The sequence below is a fragment of the Sitophilus oryzae genome, unplaced genomic scaffold (assembly GCF_002938485.1).
Source record: "Sitophilus oryzae breed Bouriz unplaced genomic scaffold, Soryzae_2.0 scaffold_1146_pilon_pilon, whole genome shotgun sequence".
In the NCBI taxonomy this organism is placed as follows: Eukaryota; Metazoa; Arthropoda; class Insecta; order Coleoptera; family Curculionidae; genus Sitophilus; species Sitophilus oryzae.
The window spans coordinates 703569-730160 of NW_022145778.1; the positions used below are offsets into that span (position 1 = coordinate 703569).

At 31.8% G+C, this 26592-nt stretch overlaps 1 protein-coding gene across 1 annotated transcript; it reads left to right on the forward strand.

Moving 5' to 3' along the window:
- Nucleotides 1–789: 789 nt before the first annotated feature.
- Nucleotides 790–24801, forward strand: LOC115886831 (glucose dehydrogenase [FAD, quinone]-like). The gene is given in 10 exon segments (XM_030906139.1): nucleotides 790–988; nucleotides 5485–5700; nucleotides 11838–11947; nucleotides 14167–14319; nucleotides 17405–17702; nucleotides 17870–18017; nucleotides 21161–21355; nucleotides 23886–24012; nucleotides 24014–24223; nucleotides 24463–24801. Coding segments are annotated over 10 exon segments (1761 nt in total). The 5' UTR covers nucleotides 790–897; the 3' UTR covers nucleotides 24676–24801.
- Nucleotides 24802–26592: the final 1791 nt, after the last annotated feature.

Sequence of the window (26592 nt, forward strand, 5' to 3'; positions counted from 1 at the left end):
AAGTAAAAACAAATAATAGTTTTACATTAAAAAAATGTTGTGTGCACTATGTGCGCATATTTGAAGTGAAACTTCTTCTTCCTCCCTCTATCACTCTATCCATCTGTCCGTTTGGCCTCTCTATTGGTCTCTCCGTCTGAGGACTCCATTCGGGTACCTCTATCCACGTGCCGAGTTTTGGTTCCAATCGACCCATAATTACGAAAAACCCTGATGATTTCATCCATTTAGAGGCATCACTTTGAAATGCCGAGGGCCGGGCGTCATCCTGTAACCCGTCCCCAATTATGCCGAAATCGACCCACATTTTTCTTCAATATCAAATCGTTAATCCCACCCTGATGAAGATTTAAACGAAACGTCGTATCCAACTTTCCACCAATCAAGTCTTATTGTTACTTCCACGTTTGGGTCCGAGTTCTTCCTCCACAAGAGCTACAGCAGACATACCTAATTTGTAGTCTGTAAAATTACTCGTTCCCCAAATTCTAAGAAAAAAAACTACAACTAATTCGATAGAAGAACACTTTCTGACTGATATTCATGAATAGTCGTCACTAATGTTGAATGAATGACAGTGAGACCGCTACTGTACTGAGACTTAACTATCTTCTCTGACTAGTCTTTTGCTCATGAGCAACCCGATCTAATCCGGCTTCTAACGGACATAAATGAACAGTACATCTCTATAAATTTTACAACTTTGCCTTTGAATAACAAACACATGTATTAAAACTTATTAGGCCAGTGGAAAATATACATATATGATACAGATATTAACTTAATTTTTTTTAAATTTTAGACCAATATTTAATTGATTATTATGCTTTTTCAGAGACTTTGGCCTATAACTATTTTAAACCAAGACAATATGAAAACTTTGAAGAGTTTTATAACATGGTACAAAGTAATATTTCTGCTGCTCAAAATTATGTGATTCCCAAAAATAACTATGACTTGGTCAAAACAGTTAATTCAACGACAGTTGGTAAGTTTTCATCATCATCATCAACCAACCACTAAAGTCCACTGCTGGACGTAGGCCTCCCTCGTTTGCTTCCATAACTCACTATCTTGAGCTATTTGCATCCAGTAACTGTGGATACGCCTTAAGTCGTCATGCCATCTGGTTGGAGGACGGCCTCTGCTCCTGAATGTACCAATTAAATAAAACAAAAATCAAGCAATAAAATAAAAAAAACTGTTATTTTAAAGCTGTTTTTTTAATCTGTTATTTATAAATAACTGTAACAGTTTCAACTGTTATCTAAAAATAACAGTTTTGCCCTCCACTACAACAAAGTCATCCATAAGTGTTCCGTTTTTCCTTTTGAGGTACGGAATCTTGCTAAAACATAAAAAACACTGCAGATATCAGACAATGTAGCTATAGTCTGTGAAACGAATAACTTTGAATTTGACAGTTCCCGCGGGCTTTTCTAGTGTTAATTTTATTAGGTTAGCAACTTGCAGCCATGCTGACGCAATGCCGTCTCTAGCAGAACAGCCTCGGAGCGAGATTTATGACGTCACGCTAGTTAGATACTACAGATTAATAAATATGTTGTAGAATACATGGAAAACATAATTATTCCTCGTATTTTTGGTTTCTATTTTAAAAATGATATACATAGTTTACATGAAATATACATAATATACAGTTAATAAATACAGTATACTTGTATTCATTTAAAATTTCCCAATATGGCGGACTTCAGTATGGGAGGCTTGAAAAACGAAAATCTCTAAACTGGAATAAGACTGGAATCGACTGTACTTCAAATCGTTCAAATTGATAATCTGTGGTAAATCCAATTGAACTCTGACACTTGGCTGACATTGACGTTTACGGTTCCTTTTTCTAAATATTTACATTATTTTTGGAGTTTTTATTCACAAATTCTACTTGATTTTGTTCTTTTATTTAACCTGCAACCTGCAGTACTAATTATATAGTTATAAATAATCTTTTCACCGATCAAGAATTGAGGAAGATATTCAAAATGTGTAAAACGCTTAAAAACGTATTAGAAAACATTGACTCGTTCACAAATTCGTGAAAATAAATTAGTCCAGATGTTTGTAAAAGGTATTATTATAATTATTTTGAGAAGTTTCCTCGTATCAGTAATTTTCAGGTTTGTAATATCTACTATATGATAATAAATAGATTAAAACTTATATTTCAGGAAACAGCGCGGGCATTACAGATTGTTGTAAATCAGTTTTAAAATATAAAGAAGGTTTAAAACAGGTTTAAAAGTTGAGTTGGTAGAGAAGACCTAAATAAGGTAATGTTGGTAATGGGACCAAACATCAAATAACACTTGAAATATATAATTATGTACAATAATTGTAAGTAGTTTTTATGAATCTGTTTGATATCTATTGCATTGTTTTTATATTTCTTGAAATATTTTTTTACTTTACAGGATACACAAGGAATAATAAAAAATACAATTACTCACTAAAAGCACTTAAGGTTTGTAATAGATGTAGTTAGAATATCAAACACCAAACTAAACCAAAAATTATGTTTTATTTTACTGGTATTCCTCACATTTGAAGGGAAAGTCATTTCATAAATAAGCAGGACATTGTATAGTACACTCTATATTAATAATTGTTTTTTATCCTATACTTGTTAGTTAACGCATCACTTACTCGGTATAAAATTTAGTACAGATTAACCTATAGTTGTGGTTGTGATATATTCTGATGTGTTTCTGGCAATTTAAAATAAGTTAATATTTAAACAAACATTTCTGGATTTCCTGGCAGGAGTGTGGACACAAATTTAATAAAGGTATAATGTGGATAATGTTCTGATTATTACAGTTTGCATGGATGTTTTGGTATGTTGTTATTTTTAATAAAGTATATTTAATGAGTTTTTGAGTATTTCTTTTTCCTTCAGAGGATTGTGTTCTAATCTTTATATATTATAAATTTTCATAAATTATATATACAAAATTTATTACCTTATAATTTTTTGCTAAATACTTTGTAGTTGATACAGTTTAATAGTATATAAAAGAACTATTTAAATAAGATGTTTGAAAATATATAGCTGTTTTTGCACACATCAATTTAATTTGTGATTAACTGTACTGAAAAAAAAAATTAAGAGAAATGGGGTGATTTATCAACTACAACATGAAAAGCATCATCCTATTTCCAAGTCTTCTATTAATTTCACTTATTAAACAACTATAATTATTCAATAATCTTGATAGTTCTAGGAACTCTCAGATATCGTCAAAACATGAAAACAAAAATTTACTTCCTATAGTTCTTACGTCCCCTTAACTGAAATATAAGAAATAGGGGAGTTAATATTCTCACTGAGAAAGTTTATAAAATACCTTTAAGTTAAATCTCTTCGGATCTGCGGTAAAATACCTTTATTCTTATTAAATAATTTCAATAATCTATGTTTTTATTTATGATAACCACCTAATAACCTAACTTTAACGTCAACTTGACAATCCTGAAAAATATTATTGTTAACCAAAGAGTAAATCAATTTCTGAATTCGCTAACGCCAACTTATTTTTCATTAAAAAAAATTACCAATTTTCGTAACTAGGTCGGCCATATTGAGGAACTTTTAAAAGAATAGTACTATATATACCGTGTGCGTCTGAAAATTGGCTCACCCCCTGTAACTTTTTTATTTTTTCAGATAAAACAACGATATTTGGTATGTTAGTATATAACATAAATGGGAATTGATTGGACGTATCCAATTATTGTTATCGGTTACTTCCGGTTTCACCGGAAATAACTACAACTTTTGATTTTTAAATGGCACCCTCGGTATTTTTTTCCTTTATTCGATAGAAAATGACTCTCTGAATCGAATGACATATCATATGTCAACTTTTGACATTTTGGCATGTGGTTTATTTGAAATTTTAACATGCGGTTCATAACGACAATTTGACTCAAAATACCAAGTGTGTGGTATCAAATTATTCGTAAAAAAATGCTTTTTCCAAATATGCTAATGACCCACCCTCGTTCCATTTGAAGAAATTGAGATATGGTTAAAAATACGATTTGGGCATCTTTTAACCGGCCAGGACAAGACACTAAAAACATTAGACGATCAAATTTATTTTTCCAAGGCTTCTTGATTAAAAATTAGTGTTTTTAACACAGCCATAGCACTCTAGATTGAAATTAAAAATAAAATTTGTTTTTGAGTGACTATGTCAAAAATTGACATATGATATGTCATTCGATTCAAAGTAAAAAAATACCGAGGGTGCTACTTAAAAATCGAAAGTTGTAGTCATTTCCGGTGAAACCGGAAGTGACCGAAAACAATTGAATACGTCAATCAATCTCAATTTATGTCATATACTAACATACCAAATTTCGTTGTTTCATCTGAAAAAATAAAAAAGTTATAGGGGTGAGCTATTTTTGAGACGCACCCGGTATATACCTATTTATAGTAATAAATAACTTTGGCAAATAAAACTATGAACCATACAAATGCAGCTTAAATGTTTTACAATATACAAATAATAAATAGGTAACATATGATATTAATGGGTAAAATGTAAAATATATTTTAAATTTTGGGGTTTGAAAATCGATCTAATTTAACAGAAAACATTCAATATCTACTAATAGTGATGTATTATTATTTGCATTCATAAAATTTATATGTATATTTTGCAAGTATCAATGTTCAAAAAATTATATTTGCAAATAATACAATATCATAGAAAAAAAGGCGCCAGCGATGGCTATGAAATAAAGATAGCTGTCATTTTATATGTAAAATTATTCTAAAATTTTTGATTTTCTTGGGATTTAGGTTCGGGAAAAACGCTGATTATTATTATAAAAACGCTGTTTTCATTTGGTTTTTTATTATTTTTTTTTGGTTTAAAAAAAACGTTTTAGTAGAATCAAAAATACGAGGAATAATTATGTTTTCCATGTATTCTACAACATATTTATTAATCCGTAGTATCTAACTAGGGTGACGTTATAAATATGGTTCCGAGGCTGTTCTATTAGAGACGGCATTGGTCTCATAATATTTGACATACATATTATTATTTTGACAATTATGACATTTAATGTTGATTTTTGCAAGAAAAGTAAGAACTGTCACTTGTTTTATTATTTTCCTTTTCTATTTCACGAAAGTAAAAAGAGTTACCTATCTGATTCGTTCAGGCACTCGATTTAAAGAATATCAGTAACTTTTTTGATAGAGGGGATTTTATATTTGCCATGTTGGTAAAAAATAACGGTCAAAATTCAAAGTTATTCATTTTATAGACTATAACACCGGTTATCTTTTTGGCATCTGTGTTACCATTATGAAGGGTAGAGGTCTCTCTACCTTCCCACCTCTACCCTCCATGCATTTGATTTGAGCAAAATTATATATAATAATTATAAAAACTTATATTTTTCGAAGAATACTTACTACGAGTATTATTATTTGTATTTTTTTAGAGTATGGTAGTTATGATTTCATCATTATTGGAGCTGGTGCAGCAGGTGCAGTAGTAGCCAACAGGTTATCCGAAATTCGCGGTTGGAAAATCCTGCTTTTAGATGCAGGAGGGGAGGATAACGATTTCAATAAAATACTTGGTCTGTACGGTTATGAGTTGTTTTCTCCGAAGACATGGGGTTACAATACAACATTCCAAAAAAACGGATGCTTAGGTAAAATAAATATATTTTTTGTTTGAAAGTGGACAGTGGAGACACAGTCTATACTATATACAATGGAAGTCTTTTAAAAAACACAGCACCACATCGCATAGTTTTTGAGAAAAATATTTTGGATAATTTATTTTTCCAAAGCGGACCTACAAAAATTACAGCATTCCAACATTCCGTGAACAACAAAAAATAAATTAATTGCACACAATTTACCTGTATAGAGGGCATCAATCGAAAAGAAACCCGAACGTTGATTAGTTTAAAAGTTATTAATTTTTTCAAGCTTTTATAAAGCTTATTGTCAAATATAATTTGTAATACTAACGTAAAATTCCATATTTTTGTCAACTGTATTATTAAGGGCATAATAGATTTTATGCGCCTCCATAGCTTAATGTCAGCTTCGGAAAAATATGTTTTTCCTCAAAAGGTATGTGCGGTGGCGTTTTTTTTACAAGAGACAAAAAATGTAGTAAATACCAGAAGGACCCTTTTACAAGAAACAAGATCGATTGTCGATTGAGTTGGAACATATTTATATGGGGAAATTAAAATAACTTTGGTTGCACATCATGATACGACCACCAGCAAACTCCATAAGACGACGCATGGTTTCATTGATGATGTGCAGTAAAATTTAGTATCGTAGGTTTGGGGATATTTTTCACCCATCCCGTACTTTTTGTTGATTTTTATGAAGGTCAAATGTTAAAGCACTTAGCGAAACATAGACACCCAAAATCTCATTCAAATCGAAATAACGGTTCTTGAAGTATCTGCAAAAATGTGTTTATTTCTTTGAATAAGAAGACTAAGGAAGGAGCATAATGCTATCCATGTATTCATGCATGGTGGGCGGAAAAGGCACCATAAAAGCTCTCTAGGGTGGGAATCCTTGACAGTTCTGTTTGACGATTCATTTGACACATTTGAATTTGATTTGAAATTTTGTGGATTTGTCAGTCTTTACGGAGCTGATTTTATGTTATTTATTATTTATTCTACTACTGATAGTTGTATAAAGGTAGTAAATCTAGATGGAAATTGTGGCAGAACTTAAATTAACAGTGACACTATCGCGATTTATCGAAAAAGACTCTAAAATAGTTGGGTTGTGTAGCGTGCGGTAGATCTCGGCAAAAATCGAGTGAAATAATGCAACAACTTTTCGCTAGTAAGTGACTATATAATATACATACGTGTAGTAAACCGATCATTTATGAAATTCACTTAAATTAACTAAATTATATATTTTTCTTGCATTTTAGCTTTTATTTATTACTTGTCAAAGATTAGATGTCAAAGAATTTAGATACGTTAATTTGACTTACCTGCTTCAGTAGCGTATCGGATATTTGTGGTAATAAATACTTATTATAACTTATCTATTTTTAGTAGAATTATATATTTTTATAACAATTTTAATAACTACCAACATTTATTCACAACGTTTTTACGTTGTGAATAAATAAAACAACAAATTATTGAGTCTACCCCACGTCTACCCTACATCATAGTTTTACATTTTTTAAATAAAATTAGAACGACACTGATAAACCGGAATTTAAGTCGGCCATATTTGAGGCCCATCGCGGTGTACCTAAGATTTTTGATATGCTCCTGCCTTAGTCTTCTTATTCAAAGGTTTATTTTTTTAAAGTTTCATGCCCTCTAACGGACAAGCTAAGCACTTTTGTATAGAGGTAAATTGTGTTCAATGGACTTATTAGACAGTTAAAGCAAGGCACAATACGTATACGTATCTCTCGACACGTAACGTAGAAACCTACGTTACGTCTGTCGTTGCGTTGTCGTGTAAACAAGAGTTAAAGCAAGTATTTTGTACGTAACTGCTTCAGTGCGTATCATGTTGTAATTCTAAATTATTTTAACTTAAACAATTTTATTTAATTATAAAACTGAAAATGGATATCTATTATTCCATTGATTCCACATTAAATTTATAAAAGTTCGAAAAATGAAGAAAATTATAAATAGAAATTATTTTATTACAGAAGTAGTCCTTACAACTTAAAATGATCTTAGTAATAAAAAATATTGTAAAACAGACACAATTTTATGATTATTTATTAGATTCCATCTTTTAGAATCCTTTTTTTGAAAAGATTTTCATGAATATTGGGACACCCTGTATATGGATAATGAATAATTAAAAAAATATACAGTGTATAATAGTGTAAATAAAATAAATTAGATAATAAATAAATGAAGGTTCCGTGTTCGAGAAAACGCCCGAACATATCGAAGGGTATTCTTAGTTGAGCATTTTGTCAACAAAAACTTTTTATACAGGGTATGTCATGTAACAGTAGCTAGTATCAACTTTTTTCTCAAATGGTCTTCCATAAGCTCCTTAATTTTGGTATCGTTTATAGGGTCATTAATTTCTTTGTCGACCTTCTTAACGAGCTTTCAAAATTGATTTTTGTTGTAATATTTTTCGCTGTAGTATAGGCGGCAAATTGGTAATTTTTCATGATAAAGAGGAGCAATTTTCATTTTTATTCGTCGGTTATCGAATGTAATACCACAAGATGTTTCGGGATTACCGAATAATACTTTTACCTGACACGAAATGTGTTATCCTTCGGAGTCGTAGTGTTGCCGGTATCGCATTGAGTGTCAGGCAAACGTATTAGGTAATCCCGAAACATCGAGTTGTATTCAAAAGATTATTTAACGAAATAAAGTACATATATACATTTTTATTATAATAATTATTATTAATAACAAAACTACAATTGTTATAGTGAGACGGGATATTTTGTGGAACTGACAGAAATGACTTCTGAATTAATATTTCAAAAAATGACAATTACAATATGGCCACCAAGCGATAATCACTTAAATGATTATCACTTATTAATCACATCCTTCTATATAGGAAAAAACATGCATAGAGTTGTATAATCTTAATAACAATCATTAGTAGACTACTCATACAACTACTGTTCTGCAATAATTGAGACAACAATTTGTTAAAGCTACTAGTATTTCCGAAATATCCATTATACCGGGTGCGTCTCACAAGTGGCTCACCTCCTATAACTTTTTTATTTTTTCAGATAAAAAAACTAGATTTGGTATGTTATATATAACATAAGTTAGGATCGATTGACGTATTTAATTCTTTTCGATCACTTCCTGTTTCACCGGATGCAAATTTTGATTTTTAAATGGCACCCTCGGTATTTTTTTACTTTATTCAATAGAAAATGACACTCTGAATAGAATGACATATCATATGTCAACTTTTGACATTTTCACTTAAAACAAAATTGTATTTTAAATTTCAACCTTGAGTGCCATGGCTGTGTTGAAAACACTAATTTTTAATCAAGGAGCCTTGGAAAAATATATTTGATCGTCTAATGTTTATAGTGTGTGTTAATGAAAATGAATAATGACAATGGAAGTCCGAAATCCTTTTATTTTCAGTAGAAGAATACATATATTTGGGACAACTATTACACAGGTCGGGATCTCTACTACCAGAAATCAACAGAAGAATTAAGTTAGCATGGAGTACTTATGGAAGAAACTCAATCATATTAATATCTATAATGCTAATAAATATCTAAAGAAGAAAACATTCGACCTATGTGTACTATCAGTCATGACCTAAGCGTGCGAAACCTGGACACTTAAAACGGGCATCATAAGAAAACTGCAAGTCGCACAACACTCAGTGGAATGAGATATGCTGGGAGTAACCTAGAGAGACCGTAAAACAATAGAGTGGATACGACGAAAGACCCAGGTATAGTCTGTAAAACGAATAACTTTCAATTTGACAGTTCCCATGGGCTTTTCTAGTGTTAATTTTATTAGGTTAGCAACTTGCGGCCATGCTGACGCAATGCCGTCTCTAATAGAATAGCCTCAGAGCGAGATTTATGACGTCACGCTAGTTAGATACTACGGATTAATAAATATGTTGTAGAATACATGGAAAACATAATTATTCCTCGTATTTTTGGTTTGTATTTTAAAAATGATATAGTTTACATGAAATATACATAATATACAGTTAATAAATACAATATATATACCTATTTATAGTAATAAATACTTTGGCAGATAAACTATGAACCATACAAATGCAGCAAATATTTTACAATATGGCTGAAATCGTACTCCATAGTCAATGTAGATAGTTTTTGTGTTAAGAATAATAATTTAAAAAAATATGGTCGGTCATCTTTTGACAAGTTTATATTAGTTTATTAATTGCAGTAAACATTATACTATATAAATAAATTTTGTGAATGCAAATAATAATACATCACTATTAGTAGATATTGAATGTTTTTTGTTAAATTAGATCGATTTTCAAACCCCAAAATTTAAAATATACTTTACATTTTACCCATTATCTTATGTACTACCTATTCATTATTTGTATATTGTAAAACATTTGCTGCATTTGTATGGTTCATAGTTTATTTGCCAAAGTATTTATTACAATAAATAGATATATATTATATTGTACCGTATGATCGAGAAAAAACGGCGTCAACGATGGCTATGAAATGAAGATCGCTGTCATTTTATATGTAAATTTATATGGGAAATGTCATCGATCGTCATTTCCCAGCCAACTGGACGCCATTTTTTTTCGATCATACGGTATTTATTAACTATGTATTATGTATATTTCATGTAAACTATATCATTTTTAAAATACAAACCAAAAATACGAGGAATAATTATGTTTTCCATGTATTCTACAACATATTTATTAATCCGTAGTATCTAACTAGCGTGACGTCATAAATCTCGCTCCGTGGCTGTTCTATTAGAGACGGCATTGGTCTAATATTTAGAAATGTCAAAAGCTGATGACATTTTACTTTTGTCAATTATGACATTTCGTGTTGATTTTTGCAAGAAAAGGAAGAACTGTCACTTGTTTTATTATTTTCCTTTTCTATTTCACGAAAGTAAAAAGAGTTACCTATCTGATTCGTTCAGGCACTCAATTTAAAGAATATCAGTAACTTTTTTGATAGAGGGATTTTATATTTGCCATGTTGGTAACAAATAACGGTCAAAATTCAAAGTTATTCATTTTATAGACTATAATAGATATCATCTACAGAGTCAAATCCCTCAAATGATAATGGGCAGGATACCTGAAAAGAAGAACGGACAACAAATGGACCACAAAAATTATAGCATGGTACCAGGAGGAATTAAGAGACCTAGAGGAAGACCAAATTTGAGATGGGACCATGATATTAGAAAGTTAGCAGGGATAACATGGACCCGCATACCCAACAATAGACAACAGTGGGCCCAACTACAGAGTATTTAAATATGTAAGGGATTCTACAACTTAATTGGAGATGGTTGAATAAGCTGAGAATGATGATGATGAAGATGCATAAAACATAATATATTATACTTTTGCGGACCTGTGTGGACTCAGTCTAACCCGTTCTAATAGATCCCGTCCCCATATGACCTGGAACCGCATTAAAGAAGAGACATAGTGACTCATCGAAGGTTCGAGAACAATCAAGTTCCACTAGAATGGCGGCGTACATACGGAAACATTCTAAATCTTCTCTATGCACCTAATGATCTAATGAACTATTCGAGAACTGTTTAGCTGTGGGTATATTAGTACAACCCTAGGCCTGTGCAAAGGAGAAACAGAAACAAACAGATCGGTCGACGTGTAAAATTGCCGCGCTAATTTCAAAATAAATTCCTTTGAGATAAATAGTAAATAAGTTGTAAATAGTTCTTTAAGTAGTTTTATCGTTATTGTTTTGTTACTTAGTGTAAAATAAATTGTGTTTAAATAAATTAGACTTTCTATCCACACGGAACCGGCGAAAAACGTAACAATACATAAAATGTGGGTTAAATTTTCTGCAGAATGGAAAAATTAAATAACATAGAGAATGTGGTATTTAAAACAAGAAAGTTGATATTGGTCACTGTTATAGGAGACACTATGTTTAAACATTTCTTATTGCTAAAAATGCTCAACTAAAAGATCATTCGACTTGTCTGAGGGGTTTTCTAACACGCTAGCATTTATTTGTTATTGAATTTATTCGATTTTGATGATACACACTATATATGTATACTTTGTGTTTTGTCAGGCATGATAAACCAACGATGTTTTTTGCCTCAAGGCAAAGTTATTGGAGGTGGAACAACTATCAATGGTGCTGTTTATGCTAGAGGACATCCAGAAGACTTTAACAGATGGGTAAATAAATATCTTTTATTTTAAATTTAGATAGCTTTTTTTATGCTTACCATAAGGGCTCAAACGCATTGACAACCAGATCGCAGCGACCAGAATTTGATTCAAAAGAATTCAATGTTATTAGGAAACGGAGCTGCGACCAGTAATATCATTGAATCAAATGCTGGTTGCTGCGACTAGTCGTCAGTTCGTTTGAGCCCTAAGCATACAAATATTAGTTTAAAAAGTTTTTCAAATTCGTTTATTTATTTTTTTAAAGTTTTAGAGAAAGTATTATTTTTTTTTAATTATTTTTTATATACCGGGTGCGTCTCAAAAGTGGCTCACCCCTATAACTTTTTTATTTTCAAAAAAACAAACAAAAGTTGACATATGATATGTCATTCTAGTCAGAGTGTCATTTTCTATCGAATAAAGTAAAAAAATACCGAGGGTGCCATTTAAAAATCAAAAGTGGCAATCATTTCCGGTGAAACAGGAAGTGACCGAAAACAATTGAATACATCAATCAATCTTAATTTATGTCAAATACTAGCTTACCGAATCTCGTTATTTTATCTGAAAAAATAAAAAAGTTATAGGGGTGAGCCACTTTTGAGACGCACCCGGTATACGTTTATATGAAATAATAATTTCTCCAAAACTTTAAAAAAATAAATAAATAATTTGAAAACTTTTTTAAACTAATGTTTATATGGTTATGGTAAGCATAAATAATAATTAAGTCAAAAAATTATCTTTTCAAATTAAATAAATATTTTCCGACTAATTAATGCATCAGTAAAAAGGTTTTGTTTATAATTATAGCAATTTATAAATAATATGTTATCGCCTTTTTTGTGCCAATACCTACTTTATACACTACTTTGTTGGAAATTATTACTTTATTCATTTTCACTGCATTTTATGAAAACAATTATTTTTACTGATAATTGGTGTTTTAAAAATTGCTTTGGACAAAATTAACTTTATTAGCAAGTATTGTTTGACATTTTTATGATTGCATCTCATGGTGTTCCTACGAGTAGCTAGGAATAGTAAGGCTCTGTAGATGTGGACCGACTATCCCTAGCTAATCGTGGGAACAATATGAGATACAATCATAAAAACACCATTGGTGAAGCTGTGGGGAAACCCCCTAGTGCCCAGGAACACTGGGGACATTTATGAATGAAAGTTCCAAGGACCAATCCCAAACGGAAACTACAGGAGAGGCGGCTGATACTTGCGCGAGGCCAGCTTCCACAAGTGGCACACAAGCTACCACCTCCTCTAGTAAGGGTCGGGAGCCTACCTCTAGGCCCTAATAAGCGACACAAGCTGCCGTTTCGTCTACCCGGCCTGGGTCAACCAGGCGGGCTAAAGGGGCGGCCATCATGGTCTTTTTGCCGAGGAGCAAGGGGAAAGACACCACCTACCTGCTGAGCCTTATCCAGGGTCAGAACTTCAATGTAAGGACATCGAGTTGGCGAGTCATCAACTCGAGGGACGAGGGTCATGGTCAGGTTCTCACAATAGGAATTGACCTCAAATCCAAGGAGGCAATAGAGAAAGAGGGGCATATCCTCTATTATAGATACGGGACAATACCGGTATCAGTCTAAGGAGTTAAAGAGGTGGAGAAAATGGAGACAGATCCTCCAGTCTCCACCTCACGAGTACCTCAGCCGGAGGCAAGCTCCTCGACTGTGAAGGGCACGGAGGGCCAAACTCCAACCGTGGAAGGGTGTGTATCCTCGGAGGAAGAGCATCTGTTTTCAGAGGGGTATGGGAAACTGTCCCCTCTACAACAGAGGTGTGATGGGTTATAGAAAGAAGGGGGCACAACTCGGGGCACAATAAATCTTTAAGGTAGCAGTGATTAACCCCCCTCTCACTCATTCTACATTCTACATTGTTTGACATGTCAGAATTAATTAACAAATTAATATACATGTGTAAAATTTAAAAATAATGGAGGGGGAGAGTATTGTTTTAAATATTTTATTTTTATTAGTCCTATTTCATTTAAACTTATATAAATAAAAAAAATTAATTAAAATATCTATCATTACTATTGTAACTCTGATTACAAACATTTGTATTCTTAGATTTAATAAAAAAGTTTCTGGTTTTATTGAAATAAAAAAGATTAAACTTTGTGAAAGCTTGGTCTACAGGGTGATCCAGTTTTTAGTAACAGGGCTTTAATATACTATAGAAAAAAATGTTTTTTATAGGTATCTGTTTACAATAATTCTGGATGGTCTTACGATGAAGTACTGCCGTACTTTAAAAAATCAGAAAAAGCTGTCTTCGAACCTAGAGATAGATTTTATCATGGCGACAATGGATACGTTACTATCAGTCAGCCTCCAGTTACTTCAAACTTGGTATGTATATTTTTAGATATTTTTATAAATTATTATTTTTTATTAATTAAAAAATAAACGTAAAATATATAAACAAACAGGCTAAATTACCGCCGCCATTAATTGTACATTTGTTTAGCCAGTGTGATGCATTATAGTCCAAGAGCTAGGTGCAAAAACATGCAAGAGTTTTCTGAAGGCTTATATTTTCAAAATCGATTGCATTTTCATGTTTAAAAGCAAAGGTACAGTCAGCAGTTCCAGTTCCCGGACACCTGGCTCTGAGAAGACGCGCAAAGGTGTAATTTTAATTAACACCTCCAAACTGTCTTCTGAAGGCTGAAAATTTGTAGATAACATTCGAATGCAATGTAAAACAAAAATATTACAGTCAGACAGGGCAGTATGGGGACACAAAGCGTCAGCGGCTCCTTAAACGTGCTGTCAAAAAAATTTTGCCACTCAAAACTCAAAGTGATTTCTGAAGGCTGAAATTTTGCAAGGTGAAGATAAAACCAACTTACTAAAAGCCAGGAGCGTCATTATATCTGTCTCACTCCGGTTTCCGTATATATAAACCGGTTAAAGTGAGATAGAACTATCCGCGCTGTCTTGCGGTGATGACGCAAATGGCTTTTAGTAACTTGGTTTTATTTTTAATATACATAGTATATTGCAAGGCTATATATATCAGAGTATAATAATATATTGAGTAAAGACCCGCCTATACGCGCCCTGTCATTATCTCACTTCCATCAGCTGCTGACTGACGGGGTTCTATTGACGACGAATCTGTTTTATATTGACGAAATACTGTTTTTATTAATAGGTAAATATATTGTTTTCACTATTACCTGGCGAAATTTCAGCCTTCAGAAATCACTTTTTTTACAGCGCCTTTGACGTAACGCTGACGCTTAGTGTCCCCATACTGCTCTGTCTGACTGTTATATTTTTGTTTTACATTGCATTCGAATGTTATCTACAAATTTTCAGCCTTCAGACAACTCTTGCATGTTTTTGCATGTTTACCCGGCTCTTGGACTAATATAGATATACACGTGTGGCAAAATTTCATTAGCAATAGGAGCTTTTCAATGCGATAAAAAAAGATGGTAAGGCTGCAAAATACACTGCAGTACAACAGAGACGGATAAAGTGTCTTTTCCCTACCATTGTATAGGGGAAGTGATCATAGAAGTGATACGACGAGAGAGCTTCTGCGTGAGGGGGCGGGTCTTTAAGACGCTTGTGTGGGGGCTACCGGCTACTAATAGAATAGAATGGAAAAAATAGAAAGACGAAGGACAGTGTTGCCATTCTGTTAAATCAAAATTATGTTGGCTTATCCTAAATCCCGAATCTTCTAATCCCATTATCTTGCCTACTTAATGAAATATGAAATAAAGTACAAAACAATTTTAAGAATGTTTCCTCTAGGCACATAACAACTTCTTTTTAAAACAAAAAGTAACATGCAGAAGTTTGAAATCATTTCTAAAATAGCAAGTGCAATTCTATGAAATGGCAATACCGTACGATCTTCCTTCCAGTCGCCCCGACACCGACCGGTCGGTCGGCGGCGGCGACAAAGGAAGGCTGCGACAAAGGAAGGCCGAAAAATTTTTATAAAGGAGTAGCCGAACAGGGTTGCCGGGTTTGTTAGATTATAATTCCATACGAGAACAAAATTCTCGGTAGATCTTCAACAAAAATCAAAAGTACAGAAACAAAATAAAATATAATATTTAAGTCCAAAATTAGCATTCCTATGTGTCGTAATACTAGATCGCTCAAATAAAATACAAATATAGTAAATATAACAAGAATTAGAAATAGGTAGGTATATTATATTCAGTGCGAGATTCTGAATCATACGTTCTACTCGCCTGGGGTAGTTTTGTTTTAAGGTTCGACATTTCGTGGTTTAGTGGTTTGGTAATTTCAAGGCCACGCTTTTGATTAGAAAATTTTGAGGTTTGGATATGAGAATGGGATGGGACAGTGATTTCCCCAGTATGGTCCTGGGAGATAAGCTATAAGGCTCGCGTGGGCAGGGGCACGTCCCTGCGTGACATTAAGGAAGTGGCAGGTAAACGGTGGTTAAATATAGCACAAAATAGGGAGTCATGGAAAAGGATAGGAGAAACCTATATCCAGGAGTGGATGAATCCGTGTTGAGGTAGAGGTATATTATTTAATATTAAAAAAATATATTGAATTAAACAATATTAATATATTAATAAAAACTATAACAAGTAGGGATAGCAGTCACTTTTTACCTTTGTACAAATTTTGATCAGTGATATCTAAAATTAATTTCATTTCAATGGGAAAGCTGTAGCACTCTCAACTCTTTTTCATATTAATATATTTTTTTGACAGGAAAAGCACTAAAATATTTATCCGTATTCAGTTTGTTTCTTAACTTAGATTTTGTTTTTTGTTTATATTTTTTGGGGGGGAAAATATGGGTTTAACTTTAGTAGATGAATGAAACAAAATCTTTTCAAAAGATATCAACTTCTTCGGGCATATCGCCAATACCGCGCCTAATAAAGAGTAATAAGGATTTGTAGGAATATATTTGTCACTCTGCAACTAGACAGAACGATGACCTATGATTACTAAATAAAATTTAATAAACAATAATAAAGTCAGATTAGACTAAAGACGCAGTTGAACATATTGTTAGATTTTTGTTTATATCGGTAGATCGGTAGCTTACAGACGAAACCGGTAGACCTGGCAACTCTGTGATGGACTGAGGCGTTTTGCGGAGGCGCGGGAAGGGAAATAAAATAATGGCGATAAAGGGCAGGTGGATGGGTATCATGGGTGGATGGGAGGCGGCGGAACTTCCAAAATTTGTTATCTTATTGGAGTTTGTCTAACTCGACAGTCGTAGTGGAAGTGGAAACGGGGAAGTTGTTGTCCATCTCTGTTTAAGCTTAGACTTTTTATAGGCGTTTCATTCCAATGCATGTAATTCCTATGCCTAGATATCCTATTACCGGACCTGTATAAAATATGAAATATAAAACTTGATATTGAACTTATTAGGAATAGCAAACCGCCCTGTATAAATACGTTTTGTTGATTTTAGGGACCATTAATGAGAGATATATTTAAGGAAGGTGGCGTGGAATACAATTATGATTACAACGGCAAATGTGAGCACGGATTATCCATTGCTGAGCTTTTCCTTAAAGGAAATGAACGTGTCAGCACAGCATCGGCTTTCCTTGACAATTTCCGGTCCAGAGAAAATCTCCGCATCAGTCTGAACAGTTTCGTCACCAAAATTGTTATTGACAATGTCACCAAGTCAGCTAGAGGGGTGGAATTCGTAAAAAATGGTCAGAAATATTTTGCTAAAGCTGATAAAGAAGTGATTGTTTCAGGTACCTATTTGTGTGTAAACCTTATTACTAAAGAATACCAATAAAAAGTACATATGAAAGATTAAACTCAATAAAATCTAATGAAATAGAATAGAAATATGTAAATGTTAAAATCTAGTTAGTTGAACGTTTTGTGTATCCCCCTTCATCCGTTTTCCTATTTCCAGCCGGCGGAGTTAATTCAGTTCAAGTGCTCCTGCTCTCGGGAATCGGCCCGGAAAAGCATTTGAAAGAGATAAACGTACCCCTGGTTAAAAACCTGCCTGTAGGAGAGTATTTACAAGATCACGTCATGTTTATTGGCTTGGTAATCAGGTAAGATCTCAGAGAGATAATACCACAGATAATACGGATCGATCAACAATCATTAGCTGCTCACACACGGAAAGACTTGGCATCAAGGCCCGGCATTGAGGCCAAGTTTTTCCTAGTGTCTTCCTAGTGTTTTCCATAGTTTTGTGTGAAGGGCAAAGTCCGCGGACCGTTTATCTCTTTTTATTATACAGGGTCTCACACGCTAAGTGTATATTATACAGCTCCAAGGAGAGCGGTAGTTTATATCGAAATGAAATTTTGGCAGCATATGTAGGTTAACTGAAAGCATTTTATAAAAATATATAGAATTATACAGAGTGTCCCCAAAAAAGTTACACATCAAAATTGTATTTTTTTCTAATGGAACACCTTATATATTAATTGATTTTCGGATTCTAGGAAAAAAATAAAGGTGAGTTTTATTAAAGAAGCATATACCTAAAATCTAAGGATTTTGACATATTTTACATTTTGTGAAAATGAAGAGTAAATTTTAAATTTTGATAACAGCTACCTAAATTTTAGTTGACCTTGTATAACCTGATATTTAATTACAGTAACCATTGTATGTTCAACCAAATTGAAATTTGACCCGAAAAGTAATACAGGGCTGAGACAAAATTATTATGGAACATTAGTCACGTTTAAAAGCAAGTTACTCATTTATTTTAAATGGAACACCCAGTATATTATTTCGGTATTCAATGGAGAATTTATATATCTTCAAAATATTATTAAGATTACCTACCCATCAGGCCAAGATTTTCCTAGATATTTTATTTTTTATGATTTTGTGTTAGTAGATCTTTATTATTTGAAAAAATCTAGGGTGGCTGTCATTTACCTTTTGTTAATTTAACAAAAATTAAAAAATGTAGAGTAAAAAACTCAACGGCAACAAAAAGATACAAGTTTAAAACATATTTTAATTAAAACTAGATATTAACCTATAATTATGTGACAAAATATAGCTAGATGAAATCAAATGCTCAAAATGTTTCTTTTCCTACTAACTGCATAAAATGATTGTCTTTTCAAAAGGACCTTTTCATTTTAAAAGGCATATGTGGAGTTTTACCTCGAAAAACAGCTACAATAATTTTTTTCATGTTATCGACAATAGTTGGTCGAGTTTTATAAACACTGTATTTAATATATCCCCATAAAAAAATCTAGACTAGATAAATTCAGGAGCAGTTAAGTATGATACTAATTAATTGGTGAATGCACACTGCATTCATCAACTGATAGAATCATATCAATTCTCTCTGATGTGTGACACAAAAAGTTGGAATAATTAGACAGTTATGTTGAAGTAACGTCAGACATATCACAGCCACGTAGACTTTATCAAATAATAAAGATCTACTCAAATCAAATCATGTAAATGAAAATATCTAGGAAAATCTTTGTTTGAGGGGTAGGCAACCTTAATAGTATTTTGAAGAGACATGAATTCTCCATTGAATATCGGAATAATATACTGGGCGTTCCATATAAAATAAGAGAGTAACATGCTTTTAAAAGTGACTAATGTTCCATATTAATTTTGTCTCACCCTGTATAACTTTTCGGGTCAAATTTCAATTTGGTTTACTAAGTACAATAGTTAATTTAACTACATATTAGGCTATACCGGGTAAATTCCAATTTAGGTAGCTTTTATTATAATTTAAAAATTGTTCTTTATTTTAATGCATATCTTTTATTTTTTCTTTATTTTTAGAAAATGTTAAATATGTCAAAAATCTTACATTTTAGTGATATTCTTATGAAACTCACCTTTATTTTTCTGCCAGAATCCGAAAATCAGTTAATATATAGGGTGTACCGATACAAGAAACACAATTTTGATATGTAACTTTTTTTGAGGACACCCTGTAGAACTCTCTGTATTTTTAAAAAGTTGCTCTGAATTAATCTACATATGCTCACAAACTGTCATTTCAATACAAACTGTCGTTCTCCTTGGAGCCTCCGCGGCGTATGAGAGGCGCCACCCTGTATATTATATAAGGTATTTTGGGTGAAAGTTTGTGAGGCCAAGTCTTTTCGTGTATGGGCAGCTATTGAAATAATTGGCCATTTTGATTTTGCTCATTTGGTTGGCATTAAATTTAAGATATTCCAATATTTATCAACTGTTATCACTAGCGTCGGAAAAGAACTAGCTTCTACCCTTGGCTTCTACCTAGGCTGTACTTAAACTGCCGTTAAACGGTAGCTTACTAAAATGCCGTTAATAGGTATGACGTCGTTGATGTGACGCACTTGACGGCTTTATGAAATATAGGAATTTTATAAATACTAACCAACGCTATCCACCCCACCAAATAACCAACGCAACTAACCTCGACACTGATAAAAAATATTAAAAACAAATATAGGAATTTTATAAATACTAACCAACGCTATCCACCCCACCAAATAACCAACGCAACTAACCTCGACACTGATAAAAAATATTAAAAACAAATATAAATTAGTAAAAATTAACCAACCCCACCAAATAACCAACTTAACCAACGCAACTAACCTCGACACTGATAAAAAATATAAAAATCCAATATAAATTAGTAAAAATCAACCAACCCCACCAAATAACCAACTAACCAATGAATTAACACCCTCCAAATAACCACGCTAACCATCCCGCCAAATAACTAAAAAAAATCTAACCAAAAAGAGTGAAACCAATGCAATAAGATCACGCTATAAGCAAAAAAAAAAATATAAAAAAGTCTTGGTCGGCGTGAGATTTGAACCACGGACCATTCGCTTACGAAGCGATAGCCTCAGCCACTGACCCACAGGTGCTCTTGCAAAATGCTTAAGGCTAGGCATTACTTTCCGCCGACATGAACGACGTCACAATATCTATTAATGGCATTTTAGTAGGCTACCGTTTAACGGCTGTTTAAGTACATCGTTCTACCTACGTCCCGCTAGTCATCTCGCATATATACCCTACAAGTCTTGACAATACAAGAAAAAAGTCATAAGGTGGCTTTGGTCAAAAAACAACTGAGTGATTAGTGGTAGAATTATTAGCATCTAGCTAAAAAATAACTATTAATGTTTTCCATATTTTCTTTTTTAGTGGTAAAATACACGGCATTTCTAGATATGTTTTCTACTTTTAGGATCAATGGAACTATTTACAATGACACTTTAAGGGAACTTTTAATGAGGTATAGAAGAAATCAGCGGCCTTTGATTTCATTCTTGGAAAATATTGCTTTTACAAATATCGACAAAGATACTAAAAAACGGCCGGATATTGAATATATTGTGTCACTTCCGCTAAATCTTCCAGACAGGGGTTCAACGTACGTCAGGTATAGTATTTTTATGTTTTATAATTTTAGAGAAACAATCTACAAAAATAGGGTTTTGATACGTCTAGATTTACCCGAACATGTCCAACTTTGTTGAATATTTTAATAATTCCGATGTCACATCCATGTTGTTAATTTGTTTATTACTCACGGCAAGAGCTTTATGGTTGAAATATGGCAACCTCGGCCAGCTCGTCGAGAGACGACGCGAAGGGACGAGTCGGCAGCTTAGCTTAGTACTCATTTGGAATGTAGGCAGTGTTGCCATTCTGTTCCCCAATAAGTTACCGTCCAGTTAACAATCTGTATATCTATTAAACCGCGACATTGTTCGAAAATATCTGCTTAATTTTCTCGTTTTCGGTGCACTCGTTGATTTGAAATGTGAATTTTTGTCTTTATTTCGTTATGATTATGTGCACTTTATGTATACAGGGTTGTTCACCAAATACGACACGGAGTATTGTAGCTAAACGATGAGATTTTTACAAATTGTAAGTTTTGGGTTCGATGAAGGACTATTAGATGTACAATTTAAAAATATTTTTACAAGATACAGAGTGTCCCAAATAAATAAAAAATATCAATGTTGTATTTTTTTAAATGGAACACCCTGTATATTATTACATTTTTAGTTTCTACGATTAAAATAAAGGTAAATTTGATTAAGATTTATTATACTTACCGTTTTTGAAATATTTTCAATTTTGTGAAATTGCAGTAAAAATTTTAAGGCTTCATTTCTCCAAGGGTATCAAAATTTTTGATACTAAATATTTACTGAAGTTTATTTAGTGATCAGTTATTGTGTAGTAATAATAAAAATAATACTACCTTATACAGAGTGTCTAAAAATTTATTTTAAATAATTATTAGCTTCAAACGGCAATAACTTGTTTAATTTAAATGGAACACCCTGTATATTTTACTAGAATCAGATGCACAATTTAATTGTCTATCAAATTATATTAAACCATTTTTTACCTATCTCTTTAAGTTTCCGTAGAAAATGCATTTTCTTGTAATTTAGAACTTATTTATCAATATACCCATGGACTATTGACATTTTAGGTCATTTTTAAAGATGTACCAAATTTTTAAAGAGTACAGATACTAATATTGTCGATATAATTCGTTTATTTCATTAAAAAATAAAAAAAAAACTGTTTAAATATTTGTTAAAGAGGACCAATTAATATGATGCCGTATTCAAACTACATTAACTGACTGTTTGCGTTGATTAATAATAATTGCTCCAAATACTAAAAAACTGAATTTTGTATGGGCATTAGATAGTGTGATAAAAAGTAACACCTTAAAAATGATATTTCATTTTTTAATAAATGCTTATTTATAACAACAAAGACTTTAATTTGATAACTTATTATTATATTGATTTCTGACTCAAAAATCCACATTTATTTATAATAATTTAATAACGAACACAATTAAGTATGTAATTAATTAGTATATGGGCGCAAATAATGGTGTTATATTTAATTAATGGTATACTCTTTTATAAAGATTTAAATAGTTTTCTTTTTGCATACAAATGGGCTAGTAATATTATCGTTTTGCTAAAAACGATAATATTACTAGTCTGTACATTTTGTACATTTGTTGCTTTAAAAACAATCTAAAATGTCAATATTTCATGGATATATTGATAAATGAGGTCTAAATTATAAGAAAATGCATTTTCTACGAAAACTTGAAGGGATAGGTAAAAAATGGTATAATACAATTTGATAGACAATTTAATTGTGCATCTGAGGGTGCAGCCACACTATCCTAAAAATGGCGTATCGGCGTAACGGCGTAATGACCTTGAATAGATTTCCAGTAATTCTATTGGCTGAAACATTCATCTGTCAGAAATTTTATCTGTCAAATTCATCTGTCAAAAATTTCAGCCAATAGAATTACTGGAAATCGATTCAAGGTCGTTACGCCGTTACGCCGATACGCCGTTTTTAGGATAGTGTGGCTGCACCCTGATTCCCCTAAAATATACAGGGCATTCCATTTAAATTAAAGAAGTTATTGCCGTTTGAAGCTAATAATTATTTAAAATAAATTTTTAGACACTCTGTATAAGGTAGCATTATTTTTATTATTGCAACACAATAACTGATTAATAAATAAACTTCATTAAATATTTAGTATTAAAAACATTGATACCCTTGGAGAAATGAAGCTTTAAAATTTTTACTGCAATTTAACAAAATTGAAAATATTTCAATAACGGTAAGGTTTAAGTATAATAAACCTTAATCAAATTTACCTTTATTTTAATCGTAGAAACTAAAAATGTAATAATATACAGGGTGTTCCATTTAAAAAAATACAACTTTGATATTTTTTATTTATTTGGGACACTCTGTATATTGTAAAAATATTTTTAAATTGTAGCTCTAATAGTCCTTCAACGAACCCCAAACTTACAATTTGTAAAAATCTTATCGTTTAGCTACAATACTCCGTGTCGTATGTGGTGAACAACCCTGTATATAAATATTTTTATCCATAGCCTAAACAAAGAATACCTGGCTGCTATAAAAATCAACACTACCAGTGACTTTTTTTTGTTCACGATGTTGATGCATCCGAAATCACGTGGTACAGTGAAACTTCAATCCAACAGTCCCTTGGATCGGTATACCCTTGATCGATCCTAACTACCTGGCTGAAGAAGAGGACATCGAAAAGTTATACCAGGGAGTGAAATTTATTGTGAACTTGAACAATACCGAGGCATTTAGGAAGCACGGAGCACAAGTGGTGGCATTTGACTATCCAAATTGTGAAACATTTAAGAAATTTAGTAAGGGTTGGTGGCAGTGTGCCATAAGACATATGAGTACTACGGTAAGAGTTCTTTTGATTATTTTTTTTATTCTCGCTCATGATAATTTGTTTGTTTCCTATCTCAACTTTTTTTCTCTATTACCGAATTCCTTTTCACTTCAGATATGCGCACACATTTTATTTTATTTTCTTCTCTCCTGAAAAATTTACTAAATGCGGGATTCGTCAATACATGAGATAGGGGACGATATGCACGCCACTGAGATACACATTACCTATTTAAATTAATATACTCGTAGATCTATCATCCGGTGTCTACAGCCAGAATGGGATCAGATCCATCAGTATCAGTGATAAACACCAATCTACAGGTGCACGACATTTCCAAACTGAGAGTTGTTTGCAGTAGTTCGATGCCTGAGTTGAATTCTGGACATACTACAGCACCTACAATCATGATAGCCGAGAAAGCCTCAGATATCATTAAAAAGTATTACGGAAAACTGCGATAAAATATATAATTTCATTTAAATTATGAAAGAAATTGTTTTTATTACATTTTTGCTTGGCACATATTAAAGAAAATCACAAATTGTTTTGTCTGTGATTGTAGATATACAGGGTTGTTCACCACATACGACACGGAGTATTGTAGCTAAAATAAATAAAAAATATCAAAGTTGTATTTTTTTAAATGGAACACCCTGTATATTATTACATTTTTAGTTTCTACGATTAAAATAAAGGTAAATTTGATTAAGGTTTATTATACTTAAACCTTACCGTTTTTGAAATATTTTCAATTTTGTGAAATTGCAGTAAAAATTTTAAAGCTTCATTTCTCCAAGGGTATCAATGTTTTTAATACTAAATATTTAATGAAGTTTATTTATTAATCAGTTATTGTGTTGCAATAATAAAAATAATACTACTTTATACAGAGTGCCTAAAAATTTATCTTAAATAATTATTAGCTTCAAACGGCAATAACTTCTTTAATTTAAATGGAATGCCCTGTATATTTTACGAGAATCAGATGCACAATCAAATTGTCTATCAAGTTGTATTATACCTATATTTTTTACCTATCCCTTCAAGTTTTCGTAGAAAATGCATTTTCTTATAATTTAGACATCATTTATCAATATACCCATGGAATACTGACATTTTAGATGTTTTTAAAGCAACAAATGTACAAAATGTACAGACTAGTAATATTATCGTTTTTAGTAAAGCGATAATATTACTAGCCCATTTGTATGCAAAAAGAAAACTATTTAAATCTTTATAAAAGACTATACCATTAATTAAATATAACACCATTATTTCCGCCCATATACTAATTAATGACATACTTAATTGTGTTCGTTAATAAATTATTATAAATAAATGTGGATTTGAGTCAGAAATCAATACAATAATAAGTATCAAATTAAAGTCTCTGTTGTTTAAATAAGTATTTATTAAAAAATGAAATGTCATTTTTAAGGTGTTTCTTTTTATCAGACTGTCTAATACCCATACAAAATTCAGTTTTTTAGTATTTGGAGCAATTATTATTAATCAACGCAAACAGTCAGTTAATGTAGTTTGAATACTGGAATCATATTAATTGGTCCCCTTTAACAAATATTTAAACATTTTTTTTTTATTTTTTAATAAAATAAACAAATTATATCGACAATTTTAGTATCTGTACTCTTTAAAAATTTGGTACATCTTTAAAAATAATCTAAAATGTCAATATTCCATGGGTATATTGATAAATAAGTTCTAAATTACAAGAAAATGCATTTTCTATGGAAACTTAAAGAGATAGGTAAAAAATGGTATAATATAATTTGATAGACAATTAAATTGTGCATCTGATTCTCGTAAAATATACAAGGTGTTCCGTTTAAATTAAACAAGTTATTGCCGTTTGAAGCTAATAATTATTTAAAATTAATTTTTAGGCACTCTGTATAAGGTAGTATTATTTTTATTATTGCAACAAAATAACTGATCAATAAATAAACTTCAGTAAATATTTAGTATTAAAAACTTTGATACCCTTGGAGAAATGAAGCCTTAAAATTTTTACTGCAATTTCACAACATTGAAAATATTTCAAAAACGGTAAGGTTTAAGTATAATAAACCTTAATCAAATTTACCTTTATTTTAATCGTAGAAACTAAAAATGTAATAATATACAGGGTGTTCCATTTAAAAAAATACAACTTTGATATTTTTTACTTATTTGGGACACTCTGTATCTTGTAAAATTATTTTTAAATTGTACCTCTAATAGTCCTTCATCGAACCCAAAACTTACAATATGTAAAAATCTCATCGTTTAGCTACAATACTCCGTGTCGTATGTGGTGAACAACCCTGTATATTGGTAGAAATAAAAATAAAAATAAATCTGTAGGTATTTGTGTGTTC